The sequence below is a fragment of the Stigmatopora nigra genome, chromosome 4 (genome assembly GCF_051989575.1).
Source record: "Stigmatopora nigra isolate UIUO_SnigA chromosome 4, RoL_Snig_1.1, whole genome shotgun sequence".
NCBI lineage: Eukaryota > Metazoa > Chordata > Actinopteri > Syngnathiformes > Syngnathidae > Stigmatopora > Stigmatopora nigra.
In genome coordinates this window covers 11,420,984-11,440,275 of record NC_135511.1, presented here as the reverse complement: position 1 = coordinate 11,440,275, position 19,292 = coordinate 11,420,984, and the positions used below count along the sequence as shown (strand labels likewise).

At 41.2% G+C, this 19,292-nt stretch overlaps 1 protein-coding gene across 1 annotated transcript; it reads left to right on the top strand.

The window, feature by feature from the left end:
• Positions 1 to 1,286: 1,286 nt before the first annotated feature.
• On the top strand, positions 1,287 to 16,435 carry LOC144195387 (sialate:O-sulfotransferase 2-like). The gene is made up of 8 exons (XM_077714986.1): positions 1,287 to 1,802; positions 5,153 to 5,267; positions 6,837 to 7,021; positions 8,733 to 8,854; positions 8,914 to 9,088; positions 10,713 to 10,877; positions 10,979 to 11,179; positions 15,628 to 16,435. Exons 1-8 carry the CDS (start codon positions 1,430 to 1,432, stop codon positions 15,978 to 15,980), a joined length of 1,689 nt encoding a protein of 562 aa, XP_077571112.1. The 5' UTR covers positions 1,287 to 1,429; the 3' UTR covers positions 15,981 to 16,435.
• The last annotated feature ends 2,857 nt before the right edge of the window (positions 16,436 to 19,292 follow it).

The following is a 19,292-nucleotide window of genomic DNA, read 5'->3' as shown; positions in this document are numbered from 1 at the left end:
ACCTTTTTCTATGCACAAACCCCCCCCTTGCCATCTCGCCTTGCATACCTGCATGTGTGTGGCCTGGTTCTCTAGGTAGTGCGAACTAAACTATTCAGTATACAGCAAGCAGAAAGTAATGTTCCCCCCTGAAGGGATCATAATAAGTATCCATTCATTTTCTGTAGAGCTTATCCCATTGGGGGCTATGGGTAGCTGGAGTCTAGCCCAGCCTACTTCAGGCATCCCATCCTGTACTGGTTGCCAGTCAATCACGGAGAGGCAAATAACCTTTCATCCTCGCATTCACACCATCAGCAATGATCAGGGTAATAACGTGTCATAATTTTCTTTTAATCCGACATCGATGCTGCTGACCTTTTAATTTGAAATTAATGTGGTGGGCCCTCTCTTTGACCCTGCCTGCTTCATTCTCCTAATTAAAAGTAAATAAAGACTGTATTTTCCGGACTATGAGTCGCACCGGAAAATACATTGTATATAATGAAGAGAAAAACAAATATATTAATCCCACTGGAGTATGAGTTGTGGGAGGGCAAAAAAAACCCCAAAGAAAATACAACTGGCTGTTGCTGTTGAGAGAGATAGAAAAATCTTGTATAAACTGGATTTGACTTCAAATCAGAGGCTCAGCCAAAGTCTGAAAAAGTGCAACTTATTAAGGAAATAAAAAAATGAACAGATTTGAACTAAATGCCTCTTCCGTCTCTGATGTTATCATCACCTCGTCATCTAGACTTGAAATGTTTTTCAATTCTGCGCAGTCCCTTTCCCAAAAGACATTAGTGAAAGTGCTAACGGGTAGAGTTTTGTTTTGTTTTTTTCCCCCTTCCGGCTTAACCCAGTTTATGAAAGGCAAAGTACGTGTACAAAGTAAGCTCGTTGAAGTAAAGCTTTCCACCTTTTGAACAATAACACTGCATCCCATTTTTTTAATTGCTTTTATTTCTTACATTTCGTACTGAGCCGTGTCAGAGGTCGACGGAAATCATTTGTCGTAGCTCATGCGAAAAAAATCCCACTCCGCTCCACTTATTTCTCAATTTTTCTCTCCTTTCTATAGATGGCTAGTCATGTCGTGACTCCCTTGGATCTCTGTGAAGAACTGTCCACTCAAAGGTGAAAAGATATCAAGTGGACCCCTAAATAAAAACGTCTCCTTGTTGCACAGCGTGGGACAGAGTGCTACAACTGTGCCGGTATGGGATTCCTATAGACTGATAACAACCGTGGAAGCCCAAGAAAGGGCGAAGGGATACAGTGTGCTACCCTGAGCGTAAAAAACTTATAGCGAGCAGTCACCTGCAAGCACATCCATCACGCCGAAACACCCCGGACCTGTTTCCATTTCATTGTTTCATTTGGCGAGTCTTCTGCATTGAGCGTTCCCCTACTGGGCCGGCGTGCTCCAGTGGCACCGTGAGCTAGCATGGCCAAACCTCTGCTGAAGATCCAGCGTTATTTCCGCAGGAAACCCATCCGCTTCTTCACCCTCGGCCTGCTCTACCTGACCGCCGGAAGCCTGGTCTTCCTACACGCCGGCATCGTCGGTGACAGCTGTCCCGGAAGGCAAGGGATGCGTGTGTATACCGTGGTGGCCTCGGAGACGGGCGGCCAGATCGCATCTTCAGATAGAGGGGGGCTGGGAATCACACGGGTCTTTAAGGAGGCTCACAGGCTCGGGAGAGGTTACACCCCCATGTGGAAGAAAAAAGGGCAGATAAGAGAGGACAGGGCTGCAGACTATGCCAGGAAATCTGCTGGGAAATCCCGCAGTACGAAAGAGATGGACGACGGAAGAGGTGAGTTCTACTCAAACATGTGACAGTCGAGTGCATAAGCAGTGGCTTTTCACACTAGCAATTTCCCACATTTCACACTCTGTGGATCTTCTCTCATAAGTGAAATTCATTTCAAGAAATCCAACTAATATGCAACAGAGGGCATAAATCACATTTACTCGCTCAATTCCCCACTTTGAAATTAGGATGTGCTCATTTCTCCATGTCAATGATTGAAATCATCAATGTCACTCTAATCATTTTGATAACAATTCTTTGGCCGCACTGTTGGGAAGTTACCATTGGCAGCTCTTTTATTGATTTAATAATCATTGTGCATTTTTCATGTTCTTATTTGTTCAATATATGGTGTTTTTTCGGCTCCAAAAATGGTGGTAATGTGACATCATTTGGAAGTCTTAATTTCTGTTCGTAAAGTACAAAATGATCATGATTGGAGATTTGTAGTTGTGTGCAGCTCAAATCATGATGATTAAGCTCTCGCTTGAGGAAACCTCTCGAGAGTTTTGCTCCGCCTCTCTTCCGCCGTGCCACATGCTGAAGAATCACAACATCTAAATAACTTAATAGCAAGGTTCACAGCGTCTTCATAAAGTTAGTAACGACAAATTTTCCCTCGCAGTCGTGCCTGTGAAATCCTGCGGCGTTCTATGGCACTCGACATCTTTTAAACAGCTTATATTAGGAGGCAAGTGTCCGTTCCGGCTCAATAACCCACATTTAATAACATCAATATCCCGCCAAAGCCTGTTAGTGTGTAATCTAACTTAACTGTAGGGTAACTTAACTGATTATGTTCGTTTATTTGGGACATATTAATATGTCTCTCCTCTTTTCATCTTGTCTGCCAGGTCAAAATTGAATTCTCTACTAACAATAAGCCATTTGTAACTTAGTGCTTTAGGTTACTGGCGGTTGGAACAGTTAGTGTTTTATCACCCTTATAAAGCACGGAGTTTAGTCTTTTTTTTCATTTGAGAAATATCATGCCACAAAATCTTTTTGAATTGTCACTCAATTTTACTTCTAGTGGAAGAGCAGGTCATAAAAATGACTTTGAAAAAATAAATTGAAGAAATAAATAAGAAATGTACTGACCAATTAAGTAGAATTAGATTATTTCTGATGATGAGTGTGAATCACAAAGATAATTGCCTTACATAATGCATGGTTATCATGATTATTTCATCTGCACAAACATTGCTATTTACATACTCATGCAGTCCTCATTAGATAACCTTTTATGTTGCTTTTCTATCTTAAATGGCTAGCAAATTCTAAGAAGTTCCCAAGGAAACAAAAAAAAAAACCGCATAACATTTCTTTCTGACGCTGAGGGAGTCTAAAACAAAGAAATTTTGAAGCAGAGTGTATCAGGTGTAACATTTTTTGGATCACTTGAGTGACAGAAAGAACATAAATAGTGCAGTTGGGAAAAATTGGAATTGAGCTCATCAAATGGGAAAAGAACACTCATGACAAGTGACAACATTTGGAATGAAGCACCTCCGTTCCTTCTTTCACTGCTGTTAAACACCAATGCACTGCGGTGCCATTAGCATTCAGGAACACGACTAACCTCTCAAGTTGAAAGTCATTTTCTGGAGGACAATGGGAAAATGGCTGTATTTGGTATTGTAGAATTCGCATGCTCGTTTTATCACTTTAAGTCACTCCAGACTCTCCTCAACTTCCACTGCAAGGAAGATAACATACTTTCTATGTGCATTTCTATTTATTCATTCACGGTATCCTAAAATAGATATCAAAAGGCGTATATTCCCCCTGAGTCATTGTGATGTGTGGCTTTCACATTTGCACCCATTAACAACGCAGCCAGACAGCAGATCATTATGATTGAATAACAAGGCGGGATTCAAATAGAAAAATGATGGCAGTCTAAATGTGGCTTTGCTTCGGTGAGACTTGCGTGAGACCTTTTGTAGGGCTGGCGAGGATAGGGCGGCTGGGGGACATAAAAATGTTATTCCACTACAAAAGCTCTGCTCAGTTTTGTAAGCCAACACACTGACTATATATCATTTATTTAATATGCCACCAGGGAAGGAAGGTGTTTTTCTTAGCATAAGGCCTTGGAAACCAACATGTTTACACTGTACGCCAAAGCTGCAGGTTATCTGATTAAAGCGAGGTCTTTTTTTACCGTGCACCGCCCTTGTCCTTTCCCTCACAAATTTCAAACCTCCTAGAAATGCAGCAGAATGTGATGGAAGAGTACTTAGTGACTCGAATGCATGGGCCGGCTCGCATCATTTTACATCCAGACCCTCTCATTACCCCGTAACCATCTTCGAAATCCCGTTACGCGCGAGTTAAGAGACTTTTAGCCTCCTCTCACTCAAACTGCAGCCTTTCTCAATGGCTCGGAATCTCATTTGCAGGGGAATATCACAGCTCTGGCTATCGTGGCGACACATGGGAACATATTTGCACTGTGCGGTGCAATCGCGCAGGATCTAGCGCAGAAATGGGAGCGGGGTGACATGGCGAGAGGGTGGAAGAGAAGGCCGAAAATAGCTGAATGATGTTGACATTTGCTGGGGGGTAACAGCTAAGGGAATGCCATTGTGGAGACAATGATAAACTGGATGATGAACTATAATATCAGTTTGCATCCAGACGTCATATGCAATTGGAATATTTGGTTAACAACTGCTTTCTGATCTGCTTTCAGCCTACTGAGCTTGATTTTTTTTTTTCCCCCCACCCGCGATCGGAGCGATCCTCGCTTGGGGGATTACAAAAGCGCGCACAGTCAAACCACATGTGGCTTAAACAAGCCCACAACAATTAAAGTAATGCAGGGAGAAAGGCAGCGGTCGGCCATTTAGCTATTAGAGTCGGCTCAGAGGGGCAATAGCACAGGACAGATGGAAGTCGGGTTGTTTGCGAGATGTGGAGATGAGCTATCTTGCTCTGCTTGTTGACGAAAGAGGCAGAGGTTCAATGAAGCTCGATTTCCCCCAGCGTCCTCCCTGTTTTGCACACACACACACACACACACACACACACACACACACACACACACACATGCGCGCACGCTTTCGTAAAATCCAGAAATGAACAAGTACACGTGCTGGCCACTAGAAGGGGATGTGTGTCTTGATAAATAAATAAAGATTTTGCCCCAGTTTGAACTCGCTTGCTCATACACATGCAAAGTCTAACAAAAAGAGCTGGTGTGCAAAGCTAGAGGCAATTATCAGGACATAAATACCATGTATATTTAGTATATATGTATACTGTTTGAAGACGTGCATTCATCTGGGAGTGTCTTTTTGACTGCAGTTTATTAAGCTTTAACATGTTTTTCATTCTTTCTTTTTCAGCAAAGTACATTGGATGCTATGTCGATTCGACAAAAAAGCGGGCCCTAAAAGGAGTTTCATTCTTTGATTACAAAAAAATGACTGTATTCCGTTGCCAGGACAACTGTGCCGAAAGGTATGAAATACAGCAGCAAACAACACCCATCATTCTGTCCTTCCTTGCCTTCTTGTCAGGTTGAGCTTTAAATTAAAAGTGATTCTCCGGATGAGCTGATGCAAATTCTGAAAGCATGATTAAAAGGCTCTCCCTCATTAGAGGTGCTGGGTATATACTTGTAAATACCACCCACTGATAAACCAGCCCACATATCGAAGGACACTACTTTGTGTCTTCTTTTTTGAATATATATGTGTATGTATGCATGTATGTATATATGTATGTATGAGTGTGTGTGTGTGTGTGTGTATGTATATATGTGTATATATATGTATATAAATGTATATGTACAGGTGCACAAGTGTGGGTGTAAAGGCTTCAGTGCTATATATATATATATATATGGTCAAGCATTTACGCTCACCCTTGTGTACCTGTCTCCGATAGAATTTTGTTTATGAGAGGTCTGAAAGTGAGTCTCACAAAGCTCCACAAAGTAATGCTTTTCTGACTTTTGCCGGCGATGAAATGGACTAGCCGGGGCTGAACTCGACCCTCCATCACCTTCGTGATGATTTAGTCGGCCGACTGTGGATTGGAACTTAACACATCTCTCTGAACTGGAAAAATACCTGCGGCCAGGTTTCGTCAACGTGTGGAATGCCTTTTGCGGAAGGGGAAAGACTTTATATTAAATGTTGACCTATTGCCCGTCTCTATTTTGGTATACTCTACTTCATTCGTATAGGCTTTACAGTGCCGTTGTAAATTCACTTCCAGACTGGAGTAGATGTTACTTTTCACTTTCACAATCTGCATAATTGTCCACTATTAGAAAATCGCTGCCCTTTCCTTCCAGACATTCCAATCAGCTTAATCAGCGCTCATTGTTTCCCTCTGAAATGTGCTGCTCTCCTCTATTCGGCCCCACACTTCCCGTCTTCCTTTCTCCTCCGCCGTCTTCCCCTCGCCTCTTTTCCTCCCCGAGGAATAGCGAGGACGGCTCTATCGAATGCACTGAATTACACCCATCACTGATTCACCGAGTGCACAATGGGTGTAGGGATCCGCTTGTTTTCAGCTGCTTTTTCCTGGGCCCACCTGCTATTTTCAGAACCGGGTTTAATAAAGGAAGACAAACAAATGAGAGGCAGCGGCATGGAATGGCGTAGAGAGCATTGACTTTGATTGGCAGGGCTAGAAGGTTTAGAGGGGGACGTGGAGGCCGTCCTGCGTGAAGGCTCTCTAATTGCATCCGAAAGGCCTCTCGGGACTGGAGTCAACTGAGGGAGGGCCACGCGAGGAAAGACTTATAAAGAGTACTGCAATCAGTTATAATTGGTCGTGCCTCTTTGCGTGTACTACAGAGAGGCGGCGAGATCTTTCGGGGTGGCGTTCGGACGCGTTCTTGCGTGCGCTTCATCAGCGGCCGTGCATTATTTATTTGCTCTTATTGACTACACTTGCACTCAGTGTGAATCAACGTTAGCCAGGGAAGGATTAAGGCGTAATGAACGCTCCGGTCATTAGCGCTGGATTCTTAGACTTGACTAATGATGGTAATCCTTCTTCCCTCTGCACATCCAGGGGGTACATGTACGCAGGTTTGGAGTTTGGAGCCGAGTGCTTCTGCGGACACAAGATTCAGACGGCCAATGCTTCGGAGGGAGAATGCAACATGGAGTGTAAAGGAGAGAAGAGCAGCATGTGCGGAGGAGCCAACAGGCTATCTATCTACAGACTGGCGCTGAGCCAGGAGTCGGCACGACGCCGTGAGAAAATCCCCTTGACTTCATTGTAACCACATGCCGCTCGCGGGGCTATCAAATATCGGCCGAATGGCGCTTTCCAAAACCGAGGCGATGATTTCAACTTCTTCCTTCATTATTATCCGGCCCTTAATATCCGTCTCGCAAGAGAAGGAAGCATTAAAAAAGCCAGCCGTAAGAGATCACATCAGCATTCATCTCAATATTTTTACCCTTAACAACACAAGGCGCCCCAAGGAAGACCTAACAATAATCCGCAGTGACCGCAAAGATGTAATTTGGGCCCTGAAATGTAACACGTTGGCCCGTTATAAGGGGAAATATTTGTTTTATTGAATGCTAATGCCACATTGGGGAGCTGGCTGCCCTGTCGTGTTTACTTCTTCCCTGGGAGAGATGTGCAACCTGCCTCCCCCCCTAAACCCCCCGCACGCCGTGGTCTGCATCCTAAACACTTGCTGCCTGCTGTTTAACAACCGAGGTGATGGCGGTAGAGGCTGATTATCGGAAATAGGGATGGAGCCTTCCTTGCTCCTTGTTTCAGGCTTTTCGTTCACTGCGTTTAAAGCGATTCCGCTTTATACAATTCTCATTCAACATAACACGATTACTCGGCTCCACGTTTGCACGCATTCTGATAAATTGTGGCTATTTTCGCCTTCCTTATAACGTATAAAGTTGTTTGTTTACTATTTTCGTTTCTGCATTCCCTGGCTGCTTTGTCAGCGCAACACGTTGTCACCTCTAACCCTTATCGGTCATGTGAGTCGCAGTAGAAACAAGCCAAAGAGGAAATAATAATGTGTCGAGTTGCTGTTCTTACCAAAGCCGATATACCCTGACATCTTTTTGTGTGTGCGTCGTCGTAAAAGTGCTTACCTTGTTTAGAAAACACGTCGGATAGATTTTCTTAGACTTCCGTTGTTTTGTTTTATAAGGAGTCCCCATCCATGCATTTGCATTATCGGTCTGTTATTCATCCGCAAAGACTGTGTTTATGTGACATTTGGGAATAGTGGCCATTCGCTCAAGGCAATAGTGCACAAAAAATCCATTTCAGTTGAATTCCAAAAGTCTGTAAGGATATAGACGGGTGACAGAGAGAAATAAACTATATGGGGAAAATCGGGAACATGGACATGACATTAAAAATGTAGCTTCAGCTAGATAAAAAAGGTTAAAGATTAATAAAACATTAGATTTTGTCACATGACTGGAGCATACAATACTATTTCCCAGCTATTTTAGACATGGAAAGACAATGCAATTGGAGGTTGTGACTTGGCCTTACATTGAAAAGTCTTTTTCATTGCTATGTGAACAGCCGCCACGACAGCAATTTCGTTCCCACTTTAACGTTTTATTTCCTCTCTTGTTTTTCTGCCCACGTTTTTAAAATCCAGTCCCCACCCGATGAAAGTGAGTGAAGAATGCAATTTAATTTATAGTGATAAAAGAAGTCGCGCTGTGCTGCTGCAGGTTGTCGAGTTCCCCCCGATTAGATCAGAAAGAGGCTGTCGGGTGAAAGGTTATAAACACGCTGTGAAAATGGGACTTGTAATGGAGAAAAGCAGGTCAGGGCCTCAATAGAGTCCAGGCGAAATCCCAAGCTGTACTCTACAGCTGGGGTCAGTAGACTCTGGTCACGAGGGAAGAAACCGTATTGTTTTCTTCCCGCCTTTAAGTCACACTTTGCTCTTTTTGGCTTTTTCAGACGGCAGCGCCATTTTCAAAGGTTGCTTCCACAGTCCGGACAATGTCACGTTGGCCCTCCCTTTCAGCGTCGCCATCCAAAACATGTCCGTCGACAAATGTGTGGACGCGTGCACGGAAAAGGTGAGGTGTTTTCATCCCGGGGCGCGTGACGGGCCGTTTTAACGCCGGCCGTATTTCAGGAGCAATCGCTGGCCGTCCTGGCCGGGGATCGATGCCACTGCGGCTTCCCGACTCCCTTCTTTTCTCTTCACGAGCCGGAGGAAGAGGACATGTGTCTCCACCGCTGCCCGGGCGAGGAGTTTGAAAGCTGCGGGAATGACGAGTACTTTGTGGTGTACCAAACGCAAGTTCAAGGTAAAGGATGTTGTAAAGTTGCCTGGGCCAGCCTTAGCGTGAGGCCCCTTTGTTACAAAGCAAAAAGTGTGACAGCCCCTTCCCGTGTTTTCACTAAATAACAGACAAGCACGGGAGCAGTGGTGCATTAAGGGGGAACAAGTCAAACTGCTGAGTGCACCACTCTCTTTAATGCATGCACCTTCATGTACCAGAAACAAGCGAGGGGATATTTAAAGAAAAAAGGCCCTTTATTGTACTTCACACTAAAAAAGGCTCTGCAAATATTTGCCCAAACTTTGTGAAACAGCCAAGAAAGTGTTGATTTTTTTGGTGGGGTGGAAATCCTTCCTTTTTTTTCTCTGAAAAAATGAAGGAATCCTAAAGACCAGAGCCAAGCAATGTAGGAGGTGGGTGTACAAGTTGGCCCCCATCCTAATTAGATTGGTTCAACCCCGGTGGAGGTCTGTACTCCTCCGAGTGTCTACTTTGTTCTGTTTGCCTATCTTAATGTGCAAGAGATTCATTACGTGTTATTCCCACGTAGCAGTTGGCCTCAAGTGTCAGCCCGTACGCGCCGTGGTGGGCAATGTTTCCTCGGGGCAAAAAGACAGCGGTGGCTTGGCTGGGCAAAAATAAACACGCACGCACGCACTACAATCAAGGCTGCAAAGCACTTGAAGAGGATGTTTAGGAGTGCTTGTATTTGACTTTTGGGATTTTTTTTCTGATGATAGAAGCTCTCAAGTCAACCACCATAACAACACACAAAACATGCATTTTGATGACCTTTTCCTCTGGAGAATTTCTCTTCCTCTTTAATCACTTGAAATGTCTCAACTTTGAACATTTCCATCATTGTGAAAAGTTGTGTGTCAAAAAAGATTCAAACAAATCCTGGCAAAAAATAGGACTTTAACCAAAACCATGAACCACAAGCAAAATAAGTGATCTCTTCTTGGTAATCTACTTGACCACTCGTTAAGTTTGTGTCAAAAAAACAGAAATGCAAAAATTAGGCTCACATTAGAAAAGAGAATTTCGCAAGCAAAAAGACAGCTGACGCAAGTGAGAATATTTCCCATCGAGAGTAAATGTCTGGCTAGCGAGAACGTAAACAAGGGAGTTGTTAATTATAATTCTAGTGTTGAATTATACTTTTCCGATGACTTTGTTTGCTTGGCTAGCAGTGAGTGAATATTCGTTCATTCGTTTCCATTGCTCCCACTTCAAATGGATTGCATGTCGTCTACTAGTGATAAACTCATTTCAATTCACAGGATGTAAAGAGCCACATAATTGGACGCCTATCTCCGTCCAATCAGCCTGAAACAGGAAAATTAATCTTGTATATGAAATAATATAATGCATTTTTAAGATACACTGCCAACCCTACCCCCTTCAAATTGATTGAATGTCTACTACTGATAAAGCAGAAGGATGAAATGAGTCACATAATTGGACACTTACCCTATTCAATTTAAAAAAAAAGAAACATACATCCTAAATGGGAAAATTATCCAGTATATATCCAATAATATAATCATAACGTCTCTCTTTGGGCAAACAAAATTACAAGATAGAATTTCCAATTGCACACTCTTAAGAGGCTAATCAAAACATTTTTTTCTGTCTTGGCTGGTAGACAACCGTTGCATGGACAGACATTTTCTGCCTTCTCGGAAAAATCAGCTGGTCGCTCTCGCCAGTTTCCCAGGATCGGGTAACACCTGGGCTCGTCACCTCATAGAGCTTGGCACCGGCTTCTATACTGGCAGCTACTATTTTGATGCCTCACTCTACAATAAAGGTAGAATAAAACTAAAACGGCAGATCTTTTTACACGCTTCTATGCTTTTGAGGAAGAAATGCATTTATTTATTTGCTCTCTGTGCGCTCATCTTCTGACAGGTTTTAAAGGTGAGCGAGACCACTGGCGGAGTGGAAGAACTGTCTGTATAAAGACGCATGAGAGCGGGAAAAAGGAGATCGAAGCTTTTCACTCCTGCATCCTCATGATCCGAAATCCTTACAAGGCACTCGTGGCGGAATTTAACCGCAAATATGGCGGGCACATTGGATTCGCCTCTCAGGCCAACTGGAAAGGGAAAGGTGAGTCTCGGAAGATGGAGCTAATGTATTTCGCATGTTATGAGCTGCCATGTCGTTGAAATATTCAAGAAAGTAGGAAGACTATGGGGTAAAGAGGCAGGAACCAGAGTGGCTGTGACAAGCAAATGAAAAATGCTAATTGCATAGAAAAGTACCAAAGAAAATTGCCAAATGTTGAAAAAAAAACTACTTTAAGGTGTTTTTTGGAGGCCACGTTCATGCCAGATGGATTTCATGTGAGATAAAGTAGTTTATTTTTGGCCATGTAAAGGTAATTGTCAATGGCATTTAGTCAATTGGACAGCTATCATTGTCAATGGCAGGCAGTGAGCCAATTTTGTGTCATTTTAGGGTAATTTACAGGGTTTTTTTGCATCATTTCCTATTGCTCTTGGGGAATTTCTGGTCCACTTTCTGTGTGTTGGTTGCTTCATACTTATTTTGAGTCATTTCCAGGTTCTTTAATGTTAGTTTTGGGGTATTTTAGAGTTCCTTGTTAAGTCATTGGCAGCCATTGACGGTGCAGTGTTGACTGCAGAGGGTGAAAGAATGAATATGGTTCTCATCCAAAGTACTTCACGCGTATTTTACCTGCTGCAATCTCACGGAAGGCTTTAAAAATGCAAAAAGCTCCACTCTGCGAACATTCTCTCCCCACACACAAAAGAAGCCAAGTGGCAGTAAGACACTGCTTCCCAACTCGCTTGCTGGCCATCACTGTCAAATATTTCACATTCTTTCATGCTTTATTTTTTTATTTCGTATTCCGTTCACATTTGTGTCTCACCGTATTTTACTTGCAAGCATTCTTAGACCGCCTACTATATTTTTGTCTGCTTACTTGCTGTGCCATGATTGCATATATACACATTATCTGAGTCAACCCTAGTATAGAATCCAATGTGATCAACTTGAACTTGAGAAACACCTCCCAAGCATGAGCGCTGAAATCAGGAAGTTGCACTGAAGCAAAAGGAGAAAAAAAAAGAACAACAATCGACCAAAGCGCATCAGAGGGTTTTTCTCTGATTGCCTTCATCAAGACACGCTAAAAATCTTTAGTCGAGAGGCAAATGGTCACTATTTAATGTGACGGATAGGATTTTTTCATCCAATCATTTTCAATTCCCTCGTCTCTGAAAAGAGGCTACGATTTCCGTGACGTTTCTAAAGCGGAATTAATTTCAATAAAAGTCCTTTCTATGAAGCCCGGGGTAAACCGGAATCGCTGTTACGGTGACGGATAGATTCGTAGGCCGAAATGCGGCGGTGGTGGCGATGGCAAGCGCCATCTCTCTTTCAAGTGTCGTCGCTGTGGAATGAAGTCACTTATTTTGTGGGCTGTGGTTATTCTGTCGGTTATTATGATTTGCAATTGTGTTGTGCACTTCACAGCCGACATCTATTGAGTTGCTGCTGGCAAGAACCGCAGAGTAAAGTGTAATTCAAGAACGTGAGTGAGCGGACTTGTGTGTGTACGTTTGTGCTTAGACGATGGCAATGTGGAAAAAAAAAATGAGCTGCACTATGACAAAAACAACACTCTTGCTCAGAATTGGGTAAAATTTGTCACGCAGTTTCAATGTTACAGTATGCCATTTTTTATTTGGTCCAGAAAAAGTACATTGGGGGAAAGAATAAGAGGAAACGACCACCGTGTTGGTGGATTGATGTGCCGGGTGACCTTTCTGACCCCGGTGTCGCAATGTTTTTACAATAGCAAGACAAATAAGCAGGTTGCGGTGACGGCTTCTGTTTTCCCAAATGAGAAGCGAAACAAGGCCTTGGTCACGCTGCTTGATGGCACGATGAGTCACGTCACCACGTCAAAGCGGCTCGTTCCCCGGGCGCCCGTGACAAACTTAATTAGTGCGTGTGTGCGTCTGTCCATATTTTGGACACACATTTGCGATAATTGGATGTTTGTAAGCAGCTGGGAGGGGTTGTGTTTTATTTCTTTATTGCTTTCGGCGAGGGGCCTTTGTGTCAAAGTGCACTGATTGACAAGGAATTGCAATTTCCACAGAAATTGCCTGCTCAAATGTCAAGGACAAGTAAATTACAGTAAATGGCTTACACATTGGTTATTACTCGTCACACATTGGATTGTGATAATGCCTATTAAGTTACAGGTTTCAGACTCGAGGACAAGAGGTTCGATTTGGCGAAAACAATGTACGTGCGCCAAATCCATTTTTTTTGTTGAAATACTCACCTTTTTGGTCATTGTTATCACTTTTGATATGGTTGAAATAGTGAGTTAAATAAGAAGTGCTCATAAATTAATCACTAATCATTCATTTAGCACTCCAAAACCAGTTGTTTAATTCTGTTATTGGCCAAATTAGGTTTAAATGGGAATATCTTTCTGGATGTAAACTGAGCCTTGCTACTTAATGAGCATTTTGCTTTGGGTTAATTATTTATAGTGATACGCTTTTAATTGAATCAAGTCCCTTTCTGATTGTGTTAACTTGATGAGTAAATGGGATTGGTTAAGATGTTTTTTTTCTTTTTACTCTGCACAATGCAAAGGAATTCGTAACCTCACGAGACGAGATAATCTGCCCCTTACAGTCCATTATGTATTTCGTGCATATTCCCCTTCCCCCACTATTTCCATTTAGGTATGTCTTTGTAACTATGGCAACTGGTTTTGTCTGGTCCACGTACCGTATCTCCTCTCTGGAAAAAATCGATTTTCCAGAGGCTGGTGAGTTTGCCGACCCAGCAGTTCTATCTTCTTTTTTTTTTTTGTGAAAACATCAGCACATTCGGTCTGCCATTTTCAATGAACGTCCCCTCTTTGTGTTGGTTGGGGAAATGATGCGATGACATCAGTAAGCGAAAGACCTTTTGACAGCTGCCACTTCGCATACGGGGTGAAGCTGCGACTTTGAGCTTTAGCATGACAGCGTGTTCAGGGAGACTCTTGTACTGGATTATTTGATGCACTCACCTCTGCCATTAATGCTCCTCACACGAATGCCTTTGCATTGAGACCATTCAAGTATGCTTTCTGTAGAATGTTTTTCACTTGGAAGAACGGTCACATCGCAAAGTACTGGCCATTAATTTTGCACTCTTGATACATGTATGCGCCATCGGCAAAACAAGTGCTAAAAATTGACCGGAGATGTGTTCAAAAGTGAGTAAAACGTGTTGACCATAGTTTTTTTCCTATAAGATGCATCACCAATGATTATTTTTTGTAATACGTTTTAATGGAAAAATAGACAAAAGTGTAGATGGTGTGTCAGAACTGCACTTTTGTAAATTTTCACGAGTAGATGCTATGATAACTTTCTAATGTCTTGTATATCAAGATATAAAAAGCTATTGGATCAAAGTTTTTATGGATGGAAAAACCCTCAAATAATAATTAGATCAAGCAAGATTAACTCTTCAGTTTACATAAATCATGTATTGCATGGCTCACTTTTTTTTTTTACAGTTCCCAGTTTTTTGTCCTCTGGAGACGTTAGTCATGCAATGTTTGTTTGTTGTACCAAAAAAAACAACATTTTTTTGCTGATGAAACAAAAGAGACAATTTGCGCTTTCAGTCAACAGACAAATGTTTGTATATAGTCATTTTAAACTCCTGCTCATTATATAATCTGGGATTTATGTTTACACGTTTGATAGTTAATTTTTATTATTGTAGCTATTCCAAGAATTAAAAATGTATTTTTTAATCATAGACTTTTTAGGAAAAGCGCCATACGCAATAAACGTGAAGCAAGGAAAAAAATGCTTTAAAAAAAGAGAATATTATCAAACCAAAGTTCTCTTTATGACATTTATTTCTTTAGCACCCACATCGATTTTTGCTGTCCCGACTCTCGACACTTGAGCATGATTGCTCTTTTACAATTTGGTCATTTAATTTTGGTTGTGCAGTGCAATATGTTTTGTCATATAAAACCTAGCAGTGCAGATTGATAAAAACAAACAGTATTACATACAAATAGGAGGAAAAGAAAGAAAAAACTTTGCAGTCTACCTGAGTTTTTTCGTTTAATTGGGGTTTTATTGGTCTTACCCTTTTTGTGCCTTTTTTATATTTTAAGCCAAAATGAAAATGTGATTGGATTTAGCCTGTTCTTTGAATTCAAAAGATCACACCAGAGAAGCACAAGTGGTCCAGTCTAGCATATTTTTACTTTTGATGAGATTTTTTTTAGCCCTTAATGAGAGCGCTAAATAAGAACGCTGCATTTTATTTGCATTCACTTTTCATACATAATGATGTTGTGAGTTTTGATTTCCCTAATGTACCTGGAGTACCAGCTACCACACTGCTTTCCTGTTTGATATTAATTATTTCCCACATAAAAACAATGAATAACAAACAATGAAAGTTTTACTACACTTGGAAAATGAAGATGATCACATGTTTGCTTGCCTTTCATCATTTTATGCTCCATATGCTTTTGTCTCCTGCAGAATGGCCCGAGTTTGTGAAGACCCACACTCCATGGTGGGGCTCACTGATCTTGGACTGGCTCCATTGCGGGAAGAAAATCCACTTGGTCTACTACGAAGACCTGAAGAAAGACTTGTTCTCCCATCTCAAGGGAATGGTAGAGTTTTTGGGCCTGGAGGTTTCAGAGGAACGTCTACTGTGCATGGAAGGCCAGAAGGATGGTAACTTCAAGAGATCGGGGCTCCGTAAACTCAAATATGACCCTTTCACTCCAGAATTGAAGGCAACCATTAACGAAGTGATAAGAACAGTCGACGCAGCCATAAAGAAATTGAACATGACTGGTGTTCCAGATGAATACATGCCAAGATAATACACGTGGTACCATGGTTTTACTCTTCATTTGAATGGAATGTCTTTGTCCAAAGACAAATTCCTTTCTTCTTGTTATTTCCTCAACTCATCTCTTGTGTATGCTAACCAGATAATAATTCTATTCTTAGGGAGAAGACGGCACCTATGACCTCTGCATAAAAGACCATTACTTTAACTATACATATAACATGCAAATCATGATTCTCTTAAACCTCTTTAGAATCAAGAAAACAGTATTTGATGTTAGTTATGCGGACGTTCAGACAGCGTACAAAAAGGGAATCGTGTTGAAAACAGGTGTATATATCACAGGTGTCAAAGTGGCGGCCCGGGGGCCAAATCTGGCCCGCCGCATCATTTTGTGCTGCCCGAGAAAATAAATCACGAGTGCTGACTTTCTGTTTTAGGATCAAATTAAAATGAAGAGTATAGATGTATATTACATTTTCTAAATTTCCCTTTTTAAATCAATAATTGGAATTTTTTAATCCATATTTTTCAGTTTTTAGTTCAAAAATCATTTTGGAAAATTTAAAAATATATTTAAAAAACCTAAAATAAACATTGTTTCAGATCTATAAAAAACAATATTCTGGGATTTACAATCTAGTTTTTTTTAATCCATTTATTAAAAATAAAATCTAAATATTATCTAAACTTGAGTTTAAACTTTGGTTTGAGCTCAGATGCCATATATGAAAAAGACACCATGCACTAATTATACAGGAAGTATTGGGGACTTAATTGCGGACGATCGTAACTCCAATTCGTTTGGTCAATATAGTCGTGGCATTTAAAAACCAATGACAACAATTACCAAGGCAATTTCCAGGAAATATTGACTTTTGCTTCAATTAACGTTTCTCTCAACGATTGACCATCCAAAAAAATGAAATTTTGTGTCTTGTTCATGAAATAACATTCTTTCCCATTTTATGCAGATGATGCTGGTGCTGTCTTCTCCTTTAAGGAATTGCGTTTAAAGAGCACTTGTTGTCCTCTTCCCGTGCACGTGTCGTATTGCCACGTGTACACGCCTTAACGAAAAGGGGCTACGATAGAGATGTGAACACGCGTTGCGTCTTTCATCCAAACGATTTACTACTCTTTGCTACATCTTTTTTTCCTCTAAAACCACAATTCAAACTCTCCTGCTGCTCCTTTAGCTACGAAATATTTTCCATGAAGTTGTTGGTTAAAATGCTCATAATCAGAGGGATAAATGCAATATGTAGGTTATAGCAACCTAACACCGATACTATGTGATTCCATTTTTTTTTAAGTTTGTGAACATACTCTTGGCAAGAAGAATTTGTTGTCGATGATAAACTTCTGACTTCTTTTTTTTTCCTTTTTAAGAAGGTAACGACATGAAGAGGGACGAGAATGGGTCTTGACAGCATTTATTTATCTCTGGTGTGCAGGGCACACGTGTCTACTTGTGAATATGTTCTCTTGACACTGGATTTTAATGCCGAAACCCAAAAAGCACCCGAGAGTGCAACACTCATCCCAAAGATACCTGAAGAATCACACTCTGTATGCTTTAGCTAAGATTAGTTCACTTTTAGGAGGGGGGGGGGGGGGGGGCTTATTTTATGGCACTAGATTGAAGTTTTTTTTAATTACTTTTTTTCTTTTTTTTTGATGAAATAGTTCAAATCACCAATAATAATCAGACTGCAAAAGGTTTTCTTTTGACATGGGTTGGTCTTAAAAGTGCTTTGCCACATGCTTTTGATGAAACAAGCATGTAAATGAAATAAATATTAAGGTAAGGACATTTTTTTCAAAAAATGCAAGAAGGAAGGAGACAATAAACTGACTTCCGATTTCAAGATGCTACTACACTGTATATTTTTGTAAGGTGTGGTGACACATCCAGATATTTGTACGAGAACCAACAATTGATAGAAAAAGTAACTATTTTTCACATGCTTCAAACTTGATTGGGTCTTGCCATGATTGACAAGCGGGCACTTGAACTAAGGTGTTATGTTTTGAATGTATTGCCACGGAACGAATGTACTGTGATAGAGCCCAATAAAAGAGTCTATTGGATAATATGTTTAAATTCTCCATCTTAAAATCGGTCAAATCTCAACACTTTGTGCCTTTTATTCAAACATTTAATATTTTGTCCCCTCTTTTCAGGACTGTAGTCACTACTGTGGACAATTAGATGTTATTTATCATTAGTTCAACTCATTGCCTGGTGTATGTTGTGGTTGGTAGTAAAACTGGAGAATTAGAACCACCTATTGCCAGAAGAAGACATGATCCACTTCCTAGGTCAAAGGTGAATGTGTGCATGTTTCTCTTTGTGATTGTGTCCATTTCACCTCTTTTGTCCCTCAGGGCTTCCCTTCCCTGATTTGGCCAGGTGTGTGTGATTGGGAAATAGGCCCTTGAATGTGTGCATTTGAACCCTTGTGTTTGACATGGTGGGAGCTTTACATTGTGTCTCGTGTTATTCTCGTCACGTAAGTCATGCTTTTGCCTCTTTGTTGATGTTTGTCATTTTGGTCCCTGTTTTTATTGTTTTTTTGTATGATTATTTAGTCATTAAAATTCCTATTTTGTGCACCAGCACCTCCCACGCCTTTTCCTGCTGGCTTCTTGCCTCCTGGGTTATTGCAGTTCAAGGTGTACTTTGCTTCTGGCCCTAGGTCATGTGGTACACTCAGAACTCATCTGTAATCTTGAACAGAGAAAATGGGTGGATGTCAGAGATGTAATGATGAATGACTATTTTGGCATCCAAGTCAAAATCATTTGTACCTTTTTGATTTTTCCTCATAGATGCTTTTTTGAGTCCCCTTTTGGTTACAGTGCGAAAGTACTAAGAGTAGTGTTTACTTATTGAAACACTTTTGCATTTGTTGTAAACGTGAACACTGACGGAAGCAGCTGTGCAACCCTTTTTTGTCCTCTAGGTTTCATTGAGAAGCCTCTCAGCTTGTCAAAGCAACAATTTCTCTCCCCCGAACTCTTGTATGTTCACCGCAGAGGGCATTTCTGTGTTCTAGGTGATTCAAATGTAAGTCATTTGCATTTAAATGAGACACACTCGCCTTTAGATGTCATAGACCGAGAAGGGCTTCAATATGTGGGCCAAAGGGTGGAGTAAGAACCGCTTGTGTTTCGATCCGGGTTGAATCAACAAGGAAATGATGCTTCACAGTTTCCACTCTTGCTTAGAGATTGTGCAAATATACAATGTATTAACAAATGCACTGATCAGACATTGACAGGAGGGATTTAAGCCTTTTTTACACAATTTTCCACTGTGGATAACAAATGGCTTTTA

Coding starts and splice junctions, on each gene's coding strand:
- LOC144195387 (XM_077714986.1), top strand. CDS start 1,430: ATGGCCAAACCTCTGCTGAAGATCCAGCGTTATTTCCGCAGGAAACCC. Junction 7,022..8,732: donor CCAGGAGTCGGCACGACGCC/GTGAGAAAATCC, acceptor TGGCTTTTTCAG/ACGGCAGCGCCATTTTCAAA. Junction 8,855..8,913: donor TGGACGCGTGCACGGAAAAG/GTGAGGTGTTTT, acceptor GCCGTATTTCAG/GAGCAATCGCTGGCCGTCCT.